At 63.2% G+C, this 18,667-nt stretch overlaps 1 protein-coding gene across 3 annotated transcripts in view; it reads right to left on the bottom strand.

Annotated features, from left to right (window-relative positions):
• Positions 1–18,667, bottom strand: part of LOC125239066 (zinc finger protein ZPR1) — a 37,754-nt gene that overhangs the window by 9,783 nt on the left and 9,304 nt on the right. Inside the window, exons 9-11 of one of the 3 annotated variants that reach the window (XM_048146529.1) lie at positions 18,159–18,331; positions 4,387–4,502; positions 3,296–3,415 (exon numbers count right to left, since the gene is read on the bottom strand). In XM_048146529.1, coding sequence (XP_048002486.1) covers positions 3,324–3,415; positions 4,387–4,502; positions 18,159–18,331 — 381 coding nt within the window. In that variant the 3' untranslated portion in view covers positions 3,296–3,323. Of the gene's footprint in view, positions 1–3,284; positions 3,416–4,386; positions 4,503–16,829; positions 16,900–18,158; positions 18,332–18,667 lie in introns of those variants that run through there. The other 2 variants (XM_048146528.1, XM_048146530.1) reach the window with 2 other exon arrangements.

The following is an 18,667-nucleotide window of genomic DNA, read 5'->3' as shown; positions in this document are numbered from 1 at the left end:
TGATAATAAACCATAATAGAACTTTTTTTATTCGACACTTTTTGATGGATTTGGATAATTTATCTAATCAACCCATACATTTTGATTTTTGAGTCAATCAAACCATATTTAAAGTTGGTGCAAAGTTACCCATGGGGGAGCAAACTAGTCCCGTTTTACGGTAATATAAATAAATAATAAATATTGGGGGACACCTTACACAGATCAACTTAGCCTCAAACTAAGCAAAGCTTGTACTATGGGTGCTAAGCGACGATATACATACTTAAATTGATAAATACATACTTATATACATAGAAAACATCCATGACTCAGGAACAAATATCTGTGCTCATCACACAAATAAATGCCCTTACCGGGATTCGAACCCGGGACCGCGGCTTAGCAGGCAGGGTCACTACCAACTAAGCCAGACCGGTCGTCTAGTACATTGTGCAATATAATAGTACATTGTGCAAAAAGGGGAGGAAGTTGAATATTACTAACGAAAGTTAAATCGCGACGGCTTGCCGGAGCGATTTTAAAGACTCGAGTTAGTAATATTCATTGTTTTTCATCACACTCGCAATGTAAAAATGTAAATATATGTAAAACAGTTAAGTACGGTACAAGAAATTTCATTATTCCCTTGGGAGACCGATTTTTCTATAACTCACGTTCCGCCTGCGTTTGCATTTAAAGTGCGGGTGTGATGAAAATAAATATATAGTTTAAATGATAGTTTTTTTAAAGCGAGTGTGTCATTTAAGCATGATATTTTTTTGTCTTGTTTAAAATCTAGTTAGATTAAGTAGGTTGCTTAGTATTGCAATGTGATAGTGTAAACCACCTAATAACTCCCAGTATGTTACTATTGGTGGGAACCTGTAATTGGCTTTTTGTAACCTAATTAAGTTAACCTTTCTGTATTAATAGCTGTTGGTTCTCCGAACAATAATAAATAAATAGATAGTATTGATAGTTTCTTTCGCTACGTCGATTAATAATCCTGTAATAATCTCGTACAATAAAAAGATGTAACTCTAAATGGCCCTCAATTCATAGATAAATCTAGATGGCGCTGCTTTGAATCATTTTAACTTCAGTGGTGGCTACTGATGTGCCGACGCAAAGTTTCCATTCTGAAATTTTCACATAGGAAAACTGCGGAAACTTTCCATAATTTGTATGGATGGAAAGTTTCCATTTCATAAATTTAAATTCCCTTTATTTTTCGTGATTTTTTCAAGAAATTTAACATTTTTTTGGAAAGTTTCTGCAACTCGCACATCACTAGTGGTGGCCAGACCTAGGTGCGTAGCCGAATGGCACAAACGCTCACGAAACGAAACGCTCCTCGTAGATATCTATCTCTATCGCTCGTATTGGTGCGACAGAGCCAGACTACCTTAAGTGTTAAGAACACAGAAAATAATACTTTCAATTTTTAGAAGTTAACAATGTTCACTAGTATTCATTTCAGAGCGATAGCATGAGTAGTTCTCGAGATATTAACACTTTCATTGCTAAGAACTCCACCGTGGAGTTCTCTTAAACTATGTCCACATGCGACAGGACTCCCGAGAGGAGTTCGTACTATATAATAGGCTAGTTTCCTACTAGTCAAATCAGCTTCTTTTTAAGAACTGTCAAAACGATTTGCTAGTATGGAATTAATATGAAATACTGAGGAGTGACGTCACGGTCAATTCATTTACTTTTTATCTTTCTCTTTGACTTATTAAATAGAAATTTTGTTGAAATACAACTACTGTCCATATATTTATTCAAATTTTGTGGAGCTTTATTTCGTGCAATGCATAAAATATTTTATTTTAAGTATAGGAAACTAGCCTATTATAGATGACTAAACGCCATGCTATCCGACTCCTCTAGCGAGTTCTTACGAAACTTACGATATTTCAGGGCTGTCACTTTACCTCGTTTTTTAGGATTAGAATTTTAAGAAAAACAATTTAAAAGCTTGCATATTTTCCTCATTTTCTTCTACATAACGTTAACAATGGAATATTAAATCTTATTCTCTTAAATGTTTTTTTTTGTATTTTTTAAAGATTACTGAAATGAATGAATCGACCGATATTTTCTTAATCTTAAAAATACGAGCATATAGTCTCTGTGTGGGGTTTATTTATTTTACACATACAGGCAGCGACTAAGCAATGGAACCGCCCTGCAGGGACGCTGAAATAATGATCTAGTCTAGTAATTAAATTTATATCAGTAACATACGTTTTTAGTTAAGTATATTTAAACAGGTTTTAGGCGACCGTCGTTACTTTAAAACTCGGATGAACCACGAATTCAGATAGAATCGACAGATTCCAGAACCATTTGTAGTCGCGCTCATGGTTTTTGGCTAAAATAAATTACGAGTTTACTAGGTCCCAACGAACAGCAACGAATGGTAACTGAATTTGATAACTTCGTGCCCATATAATAAAGACGAAAGTCCTTTGCAAAATAAAGTACTTATAATCATAATGCACTTAGCCGTCGCAAAGTTGTTTATTACTTCTTATCTATCTTTTGTATTGTCTTATCCGCCGGCTGCGAACCCGGGGTTTACCTGGACTGAAGTGCGCTTGGGTCTAAGGTTACAAATAGAGCCATTCGGTTATCGTTTGTGCTCTATGCCAGACTTATCGGGTGACCTCTCGTGTTGATATTTTGTCCTTTGTGACAGCCCTGGACTCCCTAGAGGAGTCGCTAGCATACGGCATAGAAATAAATGAACTCCACAGCGGAGTACTCAGCGTGCGGCGTTGTTTATTCATTGAGTTCGTTGAGTGTGTGCGATTGGAGTCCACGGGGGAGTCTTATATATATGTTTGTATTTACGCCAGCATTCAGCGAAGGACTTTGATTTTGGCCTAGCAATGAAAGTGTTAAGTAATGTGACAGACGGACAGAGCGGCACCATAAGAGTTCCTTTTGTACCTTTTTGGTACGGCACCCTAAAAGAGTATAAAAGTTCTAAGGAGGGTTCGGTTTGCCGACGACTCAAAGTACAATAGACATGGAGAAGTGTTATAACCTAACCACAAAATTACAATTTTGAAAAAACCCCCGACCGCGACATAGTGGACCGATTTTCATGAAACATGGCTAAGAACACTCCCGACTTCAGCTTTCAGACAAAAAAAAACTAAATCTAAATAGGTTCTTCCGGAGCTACGATGCCACAGACAGACACACACACAGACAGACATGTCAAACTTATAACACCCCTTCGTTTTTGCATCGGGGGTTGAAAAGGAGGTTGTCAAGAAATAAGAACCAGACTGAGTTAAACATTTTATTAATGATTTGATACGCCAAGTCTAACTGTTCTCGTATCCTTCTGTCTTCATATCGTTGAGGCCGAGTTCCTCGTTCTGTTCGTGCGAGCGCTCGTAATGTACGATTTTCAAACCTGCAAGGTAAAGAGTTTTATAAAATTAAATATCACATCGTGTAATGTGGGGCGGACGCAGCGCTACCAATACAGTCAAGAATTGGAACACAGGCCACTGTAGAACTATTGACGACCGGTCTGGCGCAGTCGGTAGTGATCCTGCCTGCTAATCCGCGGTCCTGGGTTCGAATCCCGGTAAGGGCATTTGTGTGATGAGCACAGATATTTGTTCCTGAGTCATGGATGTTTTCTATGTTATTATTATTGTTCTAACCAAACAAAAAGGTCGCTCCGTGAACGTAGGTATTTAATAAGCGGCGCCTGTGCGTCTCGCCACTCGTCGAATAAACCGGTTTATTTCGGTTAAAATAATGTTCTCATAACGTTCGCGTTATTTACAAAGTTCGGAGTAGGGTTGCAAATAGAAAAAAAAACCAAATCTTTTTTCTTTCAGAATTATGAAAAAAAACCGAGCACCATTGTTTTTTTTTTTCAGATGAACAAATAATTCGACAATAACGGTTTTTCGTGAGTTGTAACGTGTTTCAATAACAATAACGTACATTTTAATTCGATTAACATTCAGTATACAAACGTTTATTGGGGAAATCCCCGATGCGGCGTGCAGCGTGGAGAGGCGGTGGTGTTGCCAACAGTAAATAGTGATAACTACAGATTTCGTAAATGTTACTTTTATAGTTTTATAAGACCAGAAATTAAAGTTATTTGATTAAATTCGTTTAATAGTTAACATTAAGTCTGAAAAACCGTATAGAAGTGTTAACTGCTTTGCAAATTTTGAGATTTCGTACTTTAGAAAAAAAACATACTCCAGAAAAAACACTGTTTTTTTTCATGTCTTTTTTTCAAGCCAGAAAAAAACCGTTTTTTTGCAACCCTAGTTCTGAGCAAATTCGAAATAAACCGGTTTTAACCGGTAAAAAATGAACCGGTTCCGAGCCTTGAAGTTAAGGAGGTAAGTGATTTACCTGAGTCGGGCTGGTCTTCTTCAAGGCTTTGCACGTATGAGTTGCCGGCCGGGTCGTCCAGAATAATGGTCACCGGTCGCTTGCAGTCCAGCACTTCTTCCATTTTCGCTATGAAACTGTAAAAAAAATAGCGTTTTAAATTGGATGGCAGGCAACGGTTGGGCCAACCCTTGGAGCAGCCCTTTGGCCAAGATAAGAGCCGCTGTTTACACATTGATGAACCAATCACTTGGCATTGGCTCTTCATAAAACATGGACGTAAATGGAAAAGGCTAGGTGATTCTAGGTCATTCACGTTGTCAGCAAAATTTAATTAATAAATAATAACCTCGAGATAACATTAAATTATCCGAAATATTAACAATTTTTTGAATATTCTGATAAGCACATTTATCTTTTTTAGGCAATACATTAAACATTTGCATTTGTATTTCCTAAAATCAACACTATTGGCATAGATAAATCGTAAATCTTTCACTACTGTCCTCTCTGACGGCTGACGACAAACTGAATGAGGCGACAACGCGTGAACGCAGTTGGCCATGTGCGCCAAGATCCTTTGATGTGTGGACAAAAAACCGACACCAGTCGGTTGCAGCTGCCAACATACAGCCAAGTAGCCCTCTACACGCTCGGCCAAGGGATTGCTCCAAGGGTTGGCCCCATGTGTACAGCGGCCTTTACCTGTCTATCCCGCCGGGGCAGAGGCCGGGCGCGTCGCCCGTGGCGCCCGGCGCGTCGGCGAGCTGCTGTGACGTCGCGCGCAGCAGCCCCTCGGCCGTCGTGTATACACGACACTGTGTCACCTGTCTATCCCGCCGGGGCAGAGGCCGGGCGCGTCGCCCGTGGCGCCCGGCGCGTCGGCGAGCTGCTGTGACGTCGCGCGCAGCAGCCCCTCGGCCGTCGTGTATACACGACACTGTGTCACCTGTCTATCCCGCCGGGGCAGAGGCCGGGCGCGTCGCCCGTGGCGCCGGGCGCGTCGGCGAGCTGCTGTGACGTCGCGCGCAGCAGCCCCTCGGCCGTCGTGTATACACGACACTGTGTCACCTGTCTATCCCGCCGGGGCAGAGGCCGGGCGCGTCGCCCGTGGCGCCCGGCGCGTCGGCGAGCTGCTGTGACGTCGCGCGCAGCAGCCCCTCGGCCGTCGTGTATACACGACACTGTGTCACCTGTCTATCCCGCCGGGGCAGAGGCCGGGCGCGTCGCCCGTGGCGCCCGGCGCGTCGGCGAGCTGCTGTGACGTCGCGCGCAGCAGCCCTCGGCCGTCGTGTATACACGACACTGTGTCACCTGTCTATCCCGCCGGGGCAGAGGCCGGGCGCGTCGCCCGTGGCGCCCGGCGCGTCGGCGAGCTGCTGTGACGTCGCGCGCAGCAGCCCCTCGGCCGTCGTGTATACACGACACTGTGTCACCTGTCTATCCCGCCGGGGCAGAGGCCGGGCGCGTCGCCCGTGGCGCCGGGCGCGTCGGCGAGCTGCTGTGACGTCGCGCGCAGCAGCCCTCGGCCGTCGTGTATACACGACACTGTGTCACCTGTCTATCCCGCCGGGGCAGAGGCCGGGCGCGTCGCCCGTGGCGCCCGGCGCGTCGGCGAGCTGCTGTGACGTCGCGCGCAGCAGCCCCTCGGCCGTCGTGTATACACGACACTGTGTCACCTGTCTATCCCGCCGGGGCAGAGGCCGGGCGCGTCGCCCGTGGCGCCCGGCGCGTCGGCGAGCTGCTGTGACGTCGCGCGCAGCAGCCCCTCGGCCGTCGTGTATACACGACACTGTGTCACCTGTCTATCCCGCCGGGGCAGAGGCCGGGCGCGTCGCCCGTGGCGCCCGGCGCGTCGGCGAGCTGCTGTGACGTCGCGCGCAGCAGCCCTCGGCCGTCGTGTATACACGACACTGTGTCACCTGTCTATCCCGCCGGGGCAGAGGCCGGGCGCGTCGCCCGTGGCGCCCGGCGCGTCGGCGAGCTGCTGTGACGTCGCGCGCAGCAGCCCCTCGGCCGTCGTGTATACACGACACTGTGTCACCTGTCTATCCCGCCGGGGCAGAGGCCGGGCGCGTCGCCCGTGGCGCCCGGCGCGTCGGCGAGCTGCTGTGACGTCGCGCGCAGCAGCCCCTCGGCCGTCGTGTATACACGACACTGTGTCACCTGTCTATCCCGCCGGGGCAGAGGCCGGGCGCGTCGCCCGTGGCGCCCGGCGCGTCGGCGAGCTGCTGTGACGTCGCGCGCAGCAGCCCTCGGCCGTCGTGTATGCACGACACTGTGTCACCTGTCTATCCCGCCGGGGCAGAGGCCGGGCGCGTCGCCCGTGGCGCCCGGCGCGTCGGCGAGCTGCTGTGACGTCGCGCGCAGCAGCCCCTCGGCCGTCGTGTATACACGACACTGTGTCACCTGTCTATCCCGCCGGGGCAGAGGCCGGGCGCGTCGCCCGTGGCGCCCGGCGCGTCGGCGAGCTGCTGTGACGTCGCGCGCAGCAGCCCCTCGGCCGTCGTGTATACACGACACTGTGTCACCTGTCTATCCCGCCGGGGCAGAGGCCGGGCGCGTATCCCGCCGGGGCAGAGGCCGGGCGCGTCGCCCGTGGCGCCCGGCGCGTCGGCGAGCTGCTGTGACGTCGCGCGCAGCAGCCCCTCGGCCGTCGTGTATACACGACACTGTGTCACCTGTCTATCCCGCCGGGGCAGAGGCCGGGCGCGTCGCCCGTGGCGCCCGGCGCGTCGGCGAGCTGCTGTGACGTCGCGCGCAGCAGCCCCTCGGCCGTCGTGTATACACGACACTGTGTCACCTGTCTATCCCGCCGGGGCAGAGGCCGGGCGCGTCGCCCGTGGCGCCCGGCGCGTCGGCGAGCTGCTGTGACGTCGCGCGCAGCAGCCCTCGGCCGTCGTGTATACACGACACTGTGTCACCTGTCTATCCCGCCGGGGCAGAGGCCGGGCGCGTCGCCCGTGGCGCCCGGCGCGTCGGCGAGCTGCTGTGACGTCGCGCGCAGCAGCCCCTCGGCCGTCGTGTATACACGACACTGTGTCACCTGTCTATCCCGCCGGGGCAGAGGCCGGGCGCGTCGCCCGTGGCGCCCGGCGCGTCGGCGAGCTGCTGTGACGTCGCGCGCAGCAGCCCTCGGCCGTCGTGTATACACGACACTGTGTCACCTGTCTATCCCGCCGGGGCAGAGGCCGGGCGCGTCGCCCGTGGCGCCCGGCGCGTCGGCGAGCTGCTGTGACGTCGCGCGCAGCAGCCCTCGGCCGTCGTGTATACACGACACTGTGTCACCTGTCTATCCCGCCGGGGCAGAGGCCGGGCGCGTCGCCCGTGGCGCCCGGCGCGTCGGCGAGCTGCTGTGACGTCGCGCGCAGCAGCCCCTCGGCCGTCGTGTATACACGACACTGTGTCACCTGTCTATCCCGCCGGGGCAGAGGCCGGGCGCGTCGCCCGTGGCGCCGGGCGCGTCGGCGAGCTGCTGTGACGTCGCGCGCAGCAGCCCCTCGGCCGTCGTGTATACACGACACTGTGTCACCTGTCTATCCCGCCGGGGCAGAGGCCGGGCGCGTCGCCCGTGGCGCCGGGCGCGTCGGCGAGCTGCTGTGACGTCGCGCGCAGCAGCCCTCGGCCGTCGTGTATACACGACACTGTGTCACCTGTCTATCCCGCCGGGGCAGAGGCCGGGCGCGTCGCCCGTGGCGCCCGGCGCGTCGGCGAGCTGCTGTGACGTCGCGCGCAGCAGCCCCTCGGCCGTCGTGTATACACGACACTGTGTCACCTGTCTATCCCGCCGGGGCAGAGGCCGGGCGCGTCGCCCGTGGCGCCCGGCGCGTCGGCGAGCTGCTGTGACGTCGCGCGCAGCAGCCCCTCGGCCGTCGTGTATACACGACACTGTGTCACCTGTCTATCCCGCCGGGGCAGAGGCCGGGCGCGTCGCCCGTGGCGCCCGGCGCGTCGGCGAGCTGCTGTGACGTCGCGCGCAGCAGCCCCTCGGCCGTCGTGTATACACGACACTGTGTCACCTGTCTATCCCGCCGGGGCAGAGGCCGGGCGCGTCGCCCGTGGCGCCCGGCGCGTCGGCGAGCTGCTGTGACGTCGCGCGCAGCAGCCCTCGGCCGTCGTGTATACACGACACTGTGTCACCTGTCTATCCCGCCGGGGCAGAGGCCGGGCGCGTCGCCCGTGGCGCCCGGCGCGTCGGCGAGCTGCTGTGACGTCGCGCGCAGCAGCCCCTCGGCCGTCGTGTATACACGACACTGTGTCACCTGTCTATCCCGCCGGGGCAGAGGCCGGGCGCGTCGCCCGTGGCGCCCGGCGCGTCGGCGAGCTGCTGTGACGTCGCGCGCAGCAGCCCTCGGCCGTCGTGTATACACGACACTGTGTCACCTGTCTATCCCGCCGGGGCAGAGGCCGGGCGCGTCGCCCGTGGCGCCCGGCGCGTCGGCGAGCTGCTGTGACGTCGCGCGCAGCAGCCCTCGGCCGTCGTGTATACACGACACTGTGTCACCTGTCTATCCCGCCGGGGCAGAGGCCGGGCGCGTCGCCCGTGGCGCCCGGCGCGTCGGCGAGCTGCTGTGACGTCGCGCGCAGCAGCCCCTCGGCCGTCGTGTATACACGACACTGTGTCACCTGTCTATCCCGCCGGGGCAGAGGCCGGGCGCGTCGCCCGTGGCGCCCGGCGCGTCGGCGAGCTGCTGTGACGTCGCGCGCAGCAGCCCTCGGCCGTCGTGTATACACGACACTGTGTCACCTGTCTATCCCGCCGGGGCAGAGGCCGGGCGCGTCGCCCGTGGCGCCCGGCGCGTCGGCGAGCTGCTGTGACGTCGCGCGCAGCAGCCCCTCGGCCGTCGTGTATACACGACACTGTGTCACCTGTCTATCCCGCCGGGGCAGAGGCCGGGCGCGTCGCCCGTGGCGCCCGGCGCGTCGGCGAGCTGCTGTGACGTCGCGCGCAGCAGCCCCTCGGCCGTCGTGTATACACGACACTGTGTCACCTGTCTATCCCGCCGGGGCAGAGGCCGGGCGCGTCGCCCGTGGCGCCCGGCGCGTCGGCGAGCTGCTGTGACGTCGCGCGCAGCAGCCCTCGGCCGTCGTGTATACACGACACTGTGTCACCTGTCTATCCCGCCGGGGCAGAGGCCGGGCGCGTCGCCCGTGGCGCCCGGCGCGTCGGCGAGCTGCTGTGACGTCGCGCGCAGCAGCCCCTCGGCCGTCGTGTATACACGACACTGTGTCACCTGTCTATCCCGCCGGGGCAGAGGCCGGGCGCGTCGCCCGTGGCGCCCGGCGCGTCGGCGAGCTGCTGTGACGTCGCGCGCAGCAGCCCTCGGCCGTCGTGTATACACGACACTGTGTCACCTGTCTATCCCGCCGGGGCAGAGGCCGGGCGCGTCGCCCGTGGCGCCCGGCGCGTCGGCGAGCTGCTGTGACGTCGCGCGCAGCAGCCCTCGGCCGTCGTGTATACACGACACTGTGTCACCTGTCTATCCCGCCGGGGCAGAGGCCGGGCGCGTCGCCCGTGGCGCCCGGCGCGTCGGCGAGCTGCTGTGACGTCGCGCGCAGCAGCCCCTCGGCCGTCGTGTATACACGACACTGTGTCACCTGTCTATCCCGCCGGGGCAGAGGCCGGGCGCGTCGCCCGTGGCGCCCGGCGCGTCGGCGAGCTGCTGTGACGTCGCGCGCAGCAGCCCCTCGGCCGTCGTGTATACACGACACTGTGTCACCTGTCTATCCCGCCGGGGCAGAGGCCGGGCGCGTCGCCCGTGGCGCCCGGCGCGTCGGCGAGCTGCTGTGACGTCGCGCGCAGCAGCCCCTCGGCCGTCGTGTATACACGACACTGTGTCACCTGTCTATCCCGCCGGGGCAGAGGCCGGGCGCGTCGCCCGTGGCGCCCGGCGCGTCGGCGAGCTGCTGTGACGTCGCGCGCAGCAGCCCCTCGGCCGTCGTGTATACACGACACTGTGTCACCTGTCTATCCCGCCGGGGCAGAGGCCGGGCGCGTCGCCCGTGGCGCCCGGCGCGTCGGCGAGCTGCTGTGACGTCGCGCGCAGCAGCCCCTCGGCCGTCGTGTATACACGACACTGTGTCACCTGTCTATCCCGCCGGGGCAGAGGCCGGGCGCGTCGCCCGTGGCGCCCGGCGCGTCGGCGAGCTGCTGTGACGTCGCGCGCAGCAGCCCTCGGCCGTCGTGTATACACGACACTGTGTCACCTGTCTATCCCGCCGGGGCAGAGGCCGGGCGCGTCGCCCGTGGCGCCCGGCGCGTCGGCGAGCTGCTGTGACGTCGCGCGCAGCAGCCCTCGGCCGTCGTGTATACACGACACTGTGTCACCTGTCTATCCCGCCGGGGCAGAGGCCGGGCGCGTCGCCCGTGGCGCCCGGCGCGTCGGCGAGCTGCTGTGACGTCGCGCGCAGCAGCCCTCGGCCGTCGTGTATACACGACACTGTGTCACCTGTCTATCCCGCCGGGGCAGAGGCCGGGCGCGTCGCCCGTGGCGCCCGGCGCGTCGGCGAGCTGCTGTGACGTCGCGCGCAGCAGCCCCTCGGCCGTCGTGTATACACGACACTGTGTCACCTGTCTATCCCGCCGGGGCAGAGGCCGGGCGCGTCGCCCGTGGCGCCCGGCGCGTCGGCGAGCTGCTGTGACGTCGCGCGCAGCAGCCCCTCGGCCGTCGTGTATACACGACACTGTGTCACCTGTCTATCCCGCCGGGGCAGAGGCCGGGCGCGTCGCCCGTGGCGCCCGGCGCGTCGGCGAGCTGCTGTGACGTCGCGCGCAGCAGCCCCTCGGCCGTCGTGTATACACGACACTGTGTCACCTGTCTATCCCGCCGGGGCAGAGGCCGGGCGCGTCGCCCGTGGCGCCCGGCGCGTCGGCGAGCTGCTGTGACGTCGCGCGCAGCAGCCCCTCGGCCGTCGTGTATACACGACACTGTGTCACCTGTCTATCCCGCCGGGGCAGAGGCCGGGCGCGTCGCCCGTGGCGCCCGGCGCGTCGGCGAGCTGCTGTGACGTCGCGCGCAGCAGCCCCTCGGCCGTCGTGTATACACGACACTGTGTCACCTGTCTATCCCGCCGGGGCAGAGGCCGGGCGCGTCGCCCGTGGCGCCCGGCGCGTCGGCGAGCTGCTGTGACGTCGCGCGCAGCAGCCCCTCGGCCGTCGTGTATACACGACACTGTGTCACCTGTCTATCCCGCCGGGGCAGAGGCCGGGCGCGTCGCCCGTGGCGCCCGGCGCGTCGGCGAGCTGCTGTGACGTCGCGCGCAGCAGCCCCTCGGCCGTCGTGTATACACGACACTGTGTCACCTGTCTATCCCGCCGGGGCAGAGGCCGGGCGCGTCGCCCGTGGCGCCCGGCGCGTCGGCGAGCTGCTGTGACGTCGCGCGCAGCAGCCCCTCGGCCGTCGTGTATACACGACACTGTGTCACCTGTCTATCCCGCCGGGGCAGAGGCCGGGCGCGTCGCCCGTGGCGCCCGGCGCGTCGGCGAGCTGCTGTGACGTCGCGCGCAGCAGCCCTCGGCCGTCGTGTATACACGACACTGTGTCACCTGTCTATCCCGCCGGGGCAGAGGCCGGGCGCGTCGCCCGTGGCGCCCGGCGCGTCGGCGAGCTGCTGTGACGTCGCGCGCAGCAGCCCCTCGGCCGTCGTGTATACACGACACTGTGTCACCTGTCTATCCCGCCGGGGCAGAGGCCGGGCGCGTCGCCCGTGGCGCCCGGCGCGTCGGCGAGCTGCTGTGACGTCGCGCGCAGCAGCCCCTCGGCCGTCGTGTATACACGACACTGTGTCACCTGTCTATCCCGCCGGGGCAGAGGCCGGGCGCGTCGCCCGTGGCGCCCGGCGCGTCGGCGAGCTGCTGTGACGTCGCGCGCAGCAGCCCTCGGCCGTCGTGTATACACGACACTGTGTCACCTGTCTATCCCGCCGGGGCAGAGGCCGGGCGCGTCGCCCGTGGCGCCCGGCGCGTCGGCGAGCTGCTGTGACGTCGCGCGCAGCAGCCCCTCGGCCGTCGTGTATACACGACACTGTGTCACCTGTCTATCCCGCCGGGGCAGAGGCCGGGCGCGTCGCCCGTGGCGCCCGGCGCGTCGGCGAGCTGCTGTGACGTCGCGCGCAGCAGCCCTCGGCCGTCGTGTATACACGACACTGTGTCACCTGTCTATCCCGCCGGGGCAGAGGCCGGGCGCGTCGCCCGTGGCGCCCGGCGCGTCGGCGAGCTGCTGTGACGTCGCGCGCAGCAGCCCCTCGGCCGTCGTGTATACACGACACTGTGTCACCTGTCTATCCCGCCGGGGCAGAGGCCGGGCGCGTCGCCCGTGGCGCCCGGCGCGTCGGCGAGCTGCTGTGACGTCGCGCGCAGCAGCCCTCGGCCGTCGTGTATACACGACACTGTGTCACCTGTCTATCCCGCCGGGGCAGAGGCCGGGCGCGTCGCCCGTGGCGCCCGGCGCGTCGGCGAGCTGCTGTGACGTCGCGCGCAGCAGCCCTCGGCCGTCGTGTATACACGACACTGTGTCACCTGTCTATCCCGCCGGGGCAGAGGCCGGGCGCGTCGCCCGTGGCGCCCGGCGCGTCGGCGAGCTGCTGTGACGTCGCGCGCAGCAGCCCTCGGCCGTCGTGTATACACGACACTGTGTCACCTGTCTATCCCGCCGGGGCAGAGGCCGGGCGCGTCGCCCGTGGCGCCCGGCGCGTCGGCGAGCTGCTGTGACGTCGCGCGCAGCAGCCCCTCGGCCGTCGTGTATACACGACACTGTGTCACCTGTCTATCCCGCCGGGGCAGAGGCCGGGCGCGTCGCCCGTGGCGCCCGGCGCGTCGGCGAGCTGCTGTGACGTCGCGCGCAGCAGCCCCTCGGCCGTCGTGTATACACGACACTGTGTCACCTGTCTATCCCGCCGGGGCAGAGGCCGGGCGCGTCGCCCGTGGCGCCCGGCGCGTCGGCGAGCTGCTGTGACGTCGCGCGCAGCAGCCCCTCGGCCGTCGTGTATACACGACACTGTGTCACCTGTCTATCCCGCCGGGGCAGAGGCCGGGCGCGTCGCCCGTGGCGCCCGGCGCGTCGGCGAGCTGCTGTGACGTCGCGCGCAGCAGCCCTCGGCCGTCGTGTATACACGACACTGTGTCACCTGTCTATCCCGCCGGGGCAGAGGCCGGGCGCGTCGCCCGTGGCGCCCGGCGCGTCGGCGAGCTGCTGTGACGTCGCGCGCAGCAGCCCCTCGGCCGTCGTGTATACACGACACTGTGTCACCTGTCTATCCCGCCGGGGCAGAGGCCGGGCGCGTCGCCCGTGGCGCCCGGCGCGTCGGCGAGCTGCTGTGACGTCGCGCGCAGCAGCCCCTCGGCCGTCGTGTATACACGACACTGTGTCACCTGTCTATCCCGCCGGGGCAGAGGCCGGGCGCGTCGCCCGTGGCGCCCGGCGCGTCGGCGAGCTGCTGTGACGTCGCGCGCAGCAGCCCCTCGGCCGTCGTGTATACACGACACTGTGTCACCTGTCTATCCCGCCGGGGCAGAGGCCGGGCGCGTCGCCCGTGGCGCCCGGCGCGTCGGCGAGCTGCTGTGACGTCGCGCGCAGCAGCCCCTCGGCCGTCGTGTATACACGACACTGTGTCACCTGTCTATCCCGCCGGGGCAGAGGCCGGGCGCGTCGCCCGTGGCGCCCGGCGCGTCGGCGAGCTGCTGTGACGTCGCGCGCAGCAGCCCTCGGCCGTCGTGTATACACGACACTGTGTCACCTGTCTATCCCGCCGGGGCAGAGGCCGGGCGCGTCGCCCGTGGCGCCCGGCGCGTCGGCGAGCTGCTGTGACGTCGCGCGCAGCAGCCCTCGGCCGTCGTGTATACACGACACTGTGTCACCTGTCTATCCCGCCGGGGCAGAGGCCGGGCGCGTCGCCCGTGGCGCCCGGCGCGTCGGCGAGCTGCTGTGACGTCGCGCGCAGCAGCCCTCGGCCGTCGTGTATACACGACACTGTGTCACCTGTCTATCCCGCCGGGGCAGAGGCCGGGCGCGTCGCCCGTGGCGCCCGGCGCGTCGGCGAGCTGCTGTGACGTCGCGCGCAGCAGCCCCTCGGCCGTCGTGTATACACGACACTGTGTCACCTGTCTATCCCGCCGGGGCAGAGGCCGGGCGCGTCGCCCGTGGCGCCCGGCGCGTCGGCGAGCTGCTGTGACGTCGCGCGCAGCAGCCCTCGGCCGTCGTGTATACACGACACTGTGTCACCTGTCTATCCCGCCGGGGCAGAGGCCGGGCGCGTCGCCCGTGGCGCCCGGCGCGTCGGCGAGCTGCTGTGACGTCGCGCGCAGCAGCCCTCGGCCGTCGTGTATACACGACACTGTGTCACCTGTCTATCCCGCCGGGGCAGAGGCCGGGCGCGTCGCCCGTGGCGCCCGGCGCGTCGGCGAGCTGCTGTGACGTCGCGCGCAGCAGCCCCTCGGCCGTCGTGTATACACGACACTGTGTCACCTGTCTATCCCGCCGGGGCAGAGGCCGGGCGCGTCGCCCGTGGCGCCCGGCGCGTCGGCGAGCTGCTGTGACGTCGCGCGCAGCAGCCCCTCGGCCGTCGTGTATACACGACACTGTGTCACCTGTCTATCCCGCCGGGGCAGAGGCCGGGCGCGTCGCCCGTGGCGCCCGGCGCGTCGGCGAGCTGCTGTGACGTCGCGCGCAGCAGCCCCTCGGCCGTCGTGTATACACGACACTGTGTCACCTGTCTATCCCGCCGGGGCAGAGGCCGGGCGCGTCGCCCGTGGCGCCCGGCGCGTCGGCGAGCTGCTGTGACGTCGCGCGCAGCAGCCCCTCGGCCGTCGTGTATACACGACACTGTGTCACCTGTCTATCCCGCCGGGGCAGAGGCCGGGCGCGTCGCCCGTGGCGCCCGGCGCGTCGGCGAGCTGCTGTGACGTCGCGCGCAGCAGCCCCTCGGCCGTCGTGTATACACGACACTGTGTCACCTGTCTATCCCGCCGGGGCAGAGGCCGGGCGCGTCGCCCGTGGCGCCCGGCGCGTCGGCGAGCTGCTGTGACGTCGCGCGCAGCAGCCCCTCGGCCGTCGTGTATACACGACACTGTGTCACCTGTCTATCCCGCCGGGGCAGAGGCCGGGCGCGTCGCCCGTGGCGCCCGGCGCGTCGGCGAGCTGCTGTGACGTCGCGCGCAGCAGCCCCTCGGCCGTCGTGTATACACGACACTGTGTCACCTGTCTATCCCGCCGGGGCAGAGGCCGGGCGCGTCGCCCGTGGCGCCCGGCGCGTCGGCGAGCTGCTGTGACGTCGCGCGCAGCAGCCCCTCGGCCGTCGTGTATACACGACACTGTGTCACCTGTCTATCCCGCCGGGGCAGAGGCCGGGCGCGTCGCCCGTGGCGCCCGGCGCGTCGGCGAGCTGCTGTGACGTCGCGCGCAGCAGCCCTCGGCCGTCGTGTATACACGACACTGTGTCACCTGTCTATCCCGCCGGGGCAGGGCCGGGCGCGTCGCCCGTGGCGCCCGGCGCGTCGGCGAGCTGCTGTGACGTCGCGCGCAGCAGCCCCTCGGCCGTCGTGTATACACGACACTGTGTCACCTGTCTATCCCGCCGGGGCAGAGGCCGGGCGCGTCGCCCGTGGCGCCCGGCGCGTCGGCGAGCTGCTGTGACGTCGCGCGCAGCAGCCCCTCGGCCGTCGTGTATACACGACACTGTGTCACCTGTCTATCCCGCCGGGGCAGAGGCCGGGCGCGTCGCCCGTGGCGCCCGGCGCGTCGGCGAGCTGCTGTGACGTCGCGCGCAGCAGCCCCTCGGCCGTCGTGTATACACGACACTGTGTCACCTGTCTATCCCGCCGGGGCAGAGGCCGGGCGCGTCGCCCGTGGCGCCCGGCGCGTCGGCGAGCTGCTGTGACGTCGCGCGCAGCAGCCCCTCGGCCGTCGTGTATACACGACACTGTGTCACCTGTCTATCCCGCCGGGGCAGAGGCCGGGCGCGTCGCCCGTGGCGCCCGGCGCGTCGGCGAGCTGCTGTGACGTCGCGCGCAGCAGCCCCTCGGCCGTCGTGTATACACGACACTGTGTCACCTGTCTATCCCGCCGGGGCAGAGGCCGGGCGCGTCGCCCGTGGCGCCCGGCGCGTCGGCGAGCTGCTGTGACGTCGCGCGCAGCAGCCCTCGGCCGTCGTGTATACACGACACTGTGTCACCTGTCTATCCCGCCGGGGCAGAGGCCGGGCGCGTCGCCCGTGGCGCCCGGCGCGTCGGCGAGCTGCTGTGACGTCGCGCGCAGCAGCCCCTCGGCCGTCGTGTATACACGACACTGTGTCACCTGTCTATCCCGCCGGGGCAGAGGCCGGGCGCGTCGCCCGTGGCGCCCGGCGCGTCGGCGAGCTGCTGTGACGTCGCGCGCAGCAGCCCCTCGGCCGTCGTGTATACACGACACTGTGTCACCTGTCTATCCCGCCGGGGCAGAGGCCGGGCGCGTCGCCCGTGGCGCCCGGCGCGTCGGCGAGCTGCTGTGACGTCGCGCGCAGCAGCCCCTCGGCCGTCGTGTATACACGACACTGTGTCACCTGTCTATCCCGCCGGGGCAGGAGCCGGGCGCGTCGCGCCCGTGGCGCCCGGCGCGTCGGCGAGGCCGGGCGCGTCGCCCGTGGCGCCCGGCGCGTCGGCGAGCTGCTGTGACGTCGCGCGCAGCAGCCCCTCGGCCGTCGTGTATACACGACACTGTGTCACCTGTCTATCCCGCCGGGGCAGAGGCCGGGCGCGTCGCCCGTGGCGCCCGGCGCGTCGGCGAGCTGCTGTGACGTCGCGCGCAGCAGCCCTCGGCCGTCGTGTATACACGACACTGTGTCACCTGTCTATCCCGCCGGGGCAGAGGCCGGGCGCGTCGCCCGTGGCGCCCGGCGCGTCGGCGAGCTGCTGTGACGTCGCGCGCAGCAGCCCTCGGCCGTCGTGTATACACGACACTGTGTCACCTGTCTATCCCGCCGGGGCAGAGGCCGGGCGCGTCGCCCGTGGCGCCCGGCGCGTCGGCGAGCTGCTGTGACGTCGCGCGCAGCAGCCCCTCGGCCGTCGTGTATACACGACACTGTGTCACCTGTCTATCCCGCCGGGGCAGAGGCCGGGCGCGTCGCCCGTGGCGCCCGGCGCGTCGGCGAGCTGCTGTGACGTCGCGCGCAGCAGCCCCTCGGCCGTCGTGTATACACGACACTGTGTCACCTGTCTATCCCGCCGGGGCAGAGGCCGGGCGCGTCGCCCGTGGCGCCCGGCGCGTCGGCGAGCTGCTGTGACGTCGCGCGCAGCAGCCCCTCGGCCGTCGTGTATACACGACACTGTGTCACCTGTCTATCCCGCCGGGGCAGAGGCCGGGCGCGTCGCCCGTGGCGCCCGGCGCGTCGGCGAGCTGCTGTGACGTCGCGCGCAGCAGCCCCTCGGCCGTCGTGTATACACGACACTGTGTCACCTGTCTATCCCGCCGGGGCAGAGGCCGGGCGCGTCGCCCGTGGCGCCCGGCGCGTCGGCGAGCTGCTGTGACGTCGCGCGCAGCAGCCCCTCGGCCGTCGTGTATACACGACACTGTGTCACCTGTCTATCCCGCCGGGGCAGAGGCCGGGCGCGTCGCCCGTGGCGCCCGGCGCGTCGGCGAGCTGCTGTGACGTCGCGCGCAGCAGCCCCTCGGCCGTCGTGTATACACGACACTGTGTCACCTGTCTATCCCGCCGGGGCAGAGGCCGGGCGCGTCGCCCGTGGCGCCCGGCGCGTCGGCGAGCTGCTGTGACGTCGCGCGCAGCAGCCCCTCGGCCGTCGTGTATACACGACACTGTGTCACCTGTCTATCCCGCCGGGGCAGAGGCCGGGCGCGTCGCCCGTGGCGCCCGGCGCGTCGGCGAGCTGCTGTGACGTCGCGCGCAGCAGCCCCTCGGCCGTCGTGAAGCGCCCGCCGAGCGCCCGGCCGCCCACTTCCAAATCCAGCTCCGGTATCTCCATACTGCACGTTTCTGACTGAAAAGTAACATTTTGATTTTAAAAATGTTTTCAAACGAAGCAACGTCACACTAGGGTTGCAAATAGAAAAAAAAACATTTTTTTTTCAGAATTATGAAAAAAACCAAGGACCATGGTTTATTCTAAACATGTTTTTGTTTCAGATGATCAAATAATACGACAATAACAGTTTTTCGTGATTTGTAACGTTTCAATAACAATAACGTACATTTTAATTAAAGTAATTAAATTAAATTAGTTTAGTAGTTAACTTAAAGTCTAAAAACCGTATAAAAGTATTAACTGCTTTGCAAAATTTGTTCGAAGAATTAACATGAAATCTAATTTAGTGAC

The sequence above is a fragment of the Leguminivora glycinivorella genome, chromosome 25, assembly GCF_023078275.1.
Source record: "Leguminivora glycinivorella isolate SPB_JAAS2020 chromosome 25, LegGlyc_1.1, whole genome shotgun sequence".
In the NCBI taxonomy this organism is placed as follows: domain Eukaryota; kingdom Metazoa; phylum Arthropoda; class Insecta; order Lepidoptera; family Tortricidae; genus Leguminivora; species Leguminivora glycinivorella.
Note: the sequence above shows the minus strand (reverse complement) of the source record. Positions and strands in the feature narration are given on the sequence as shown.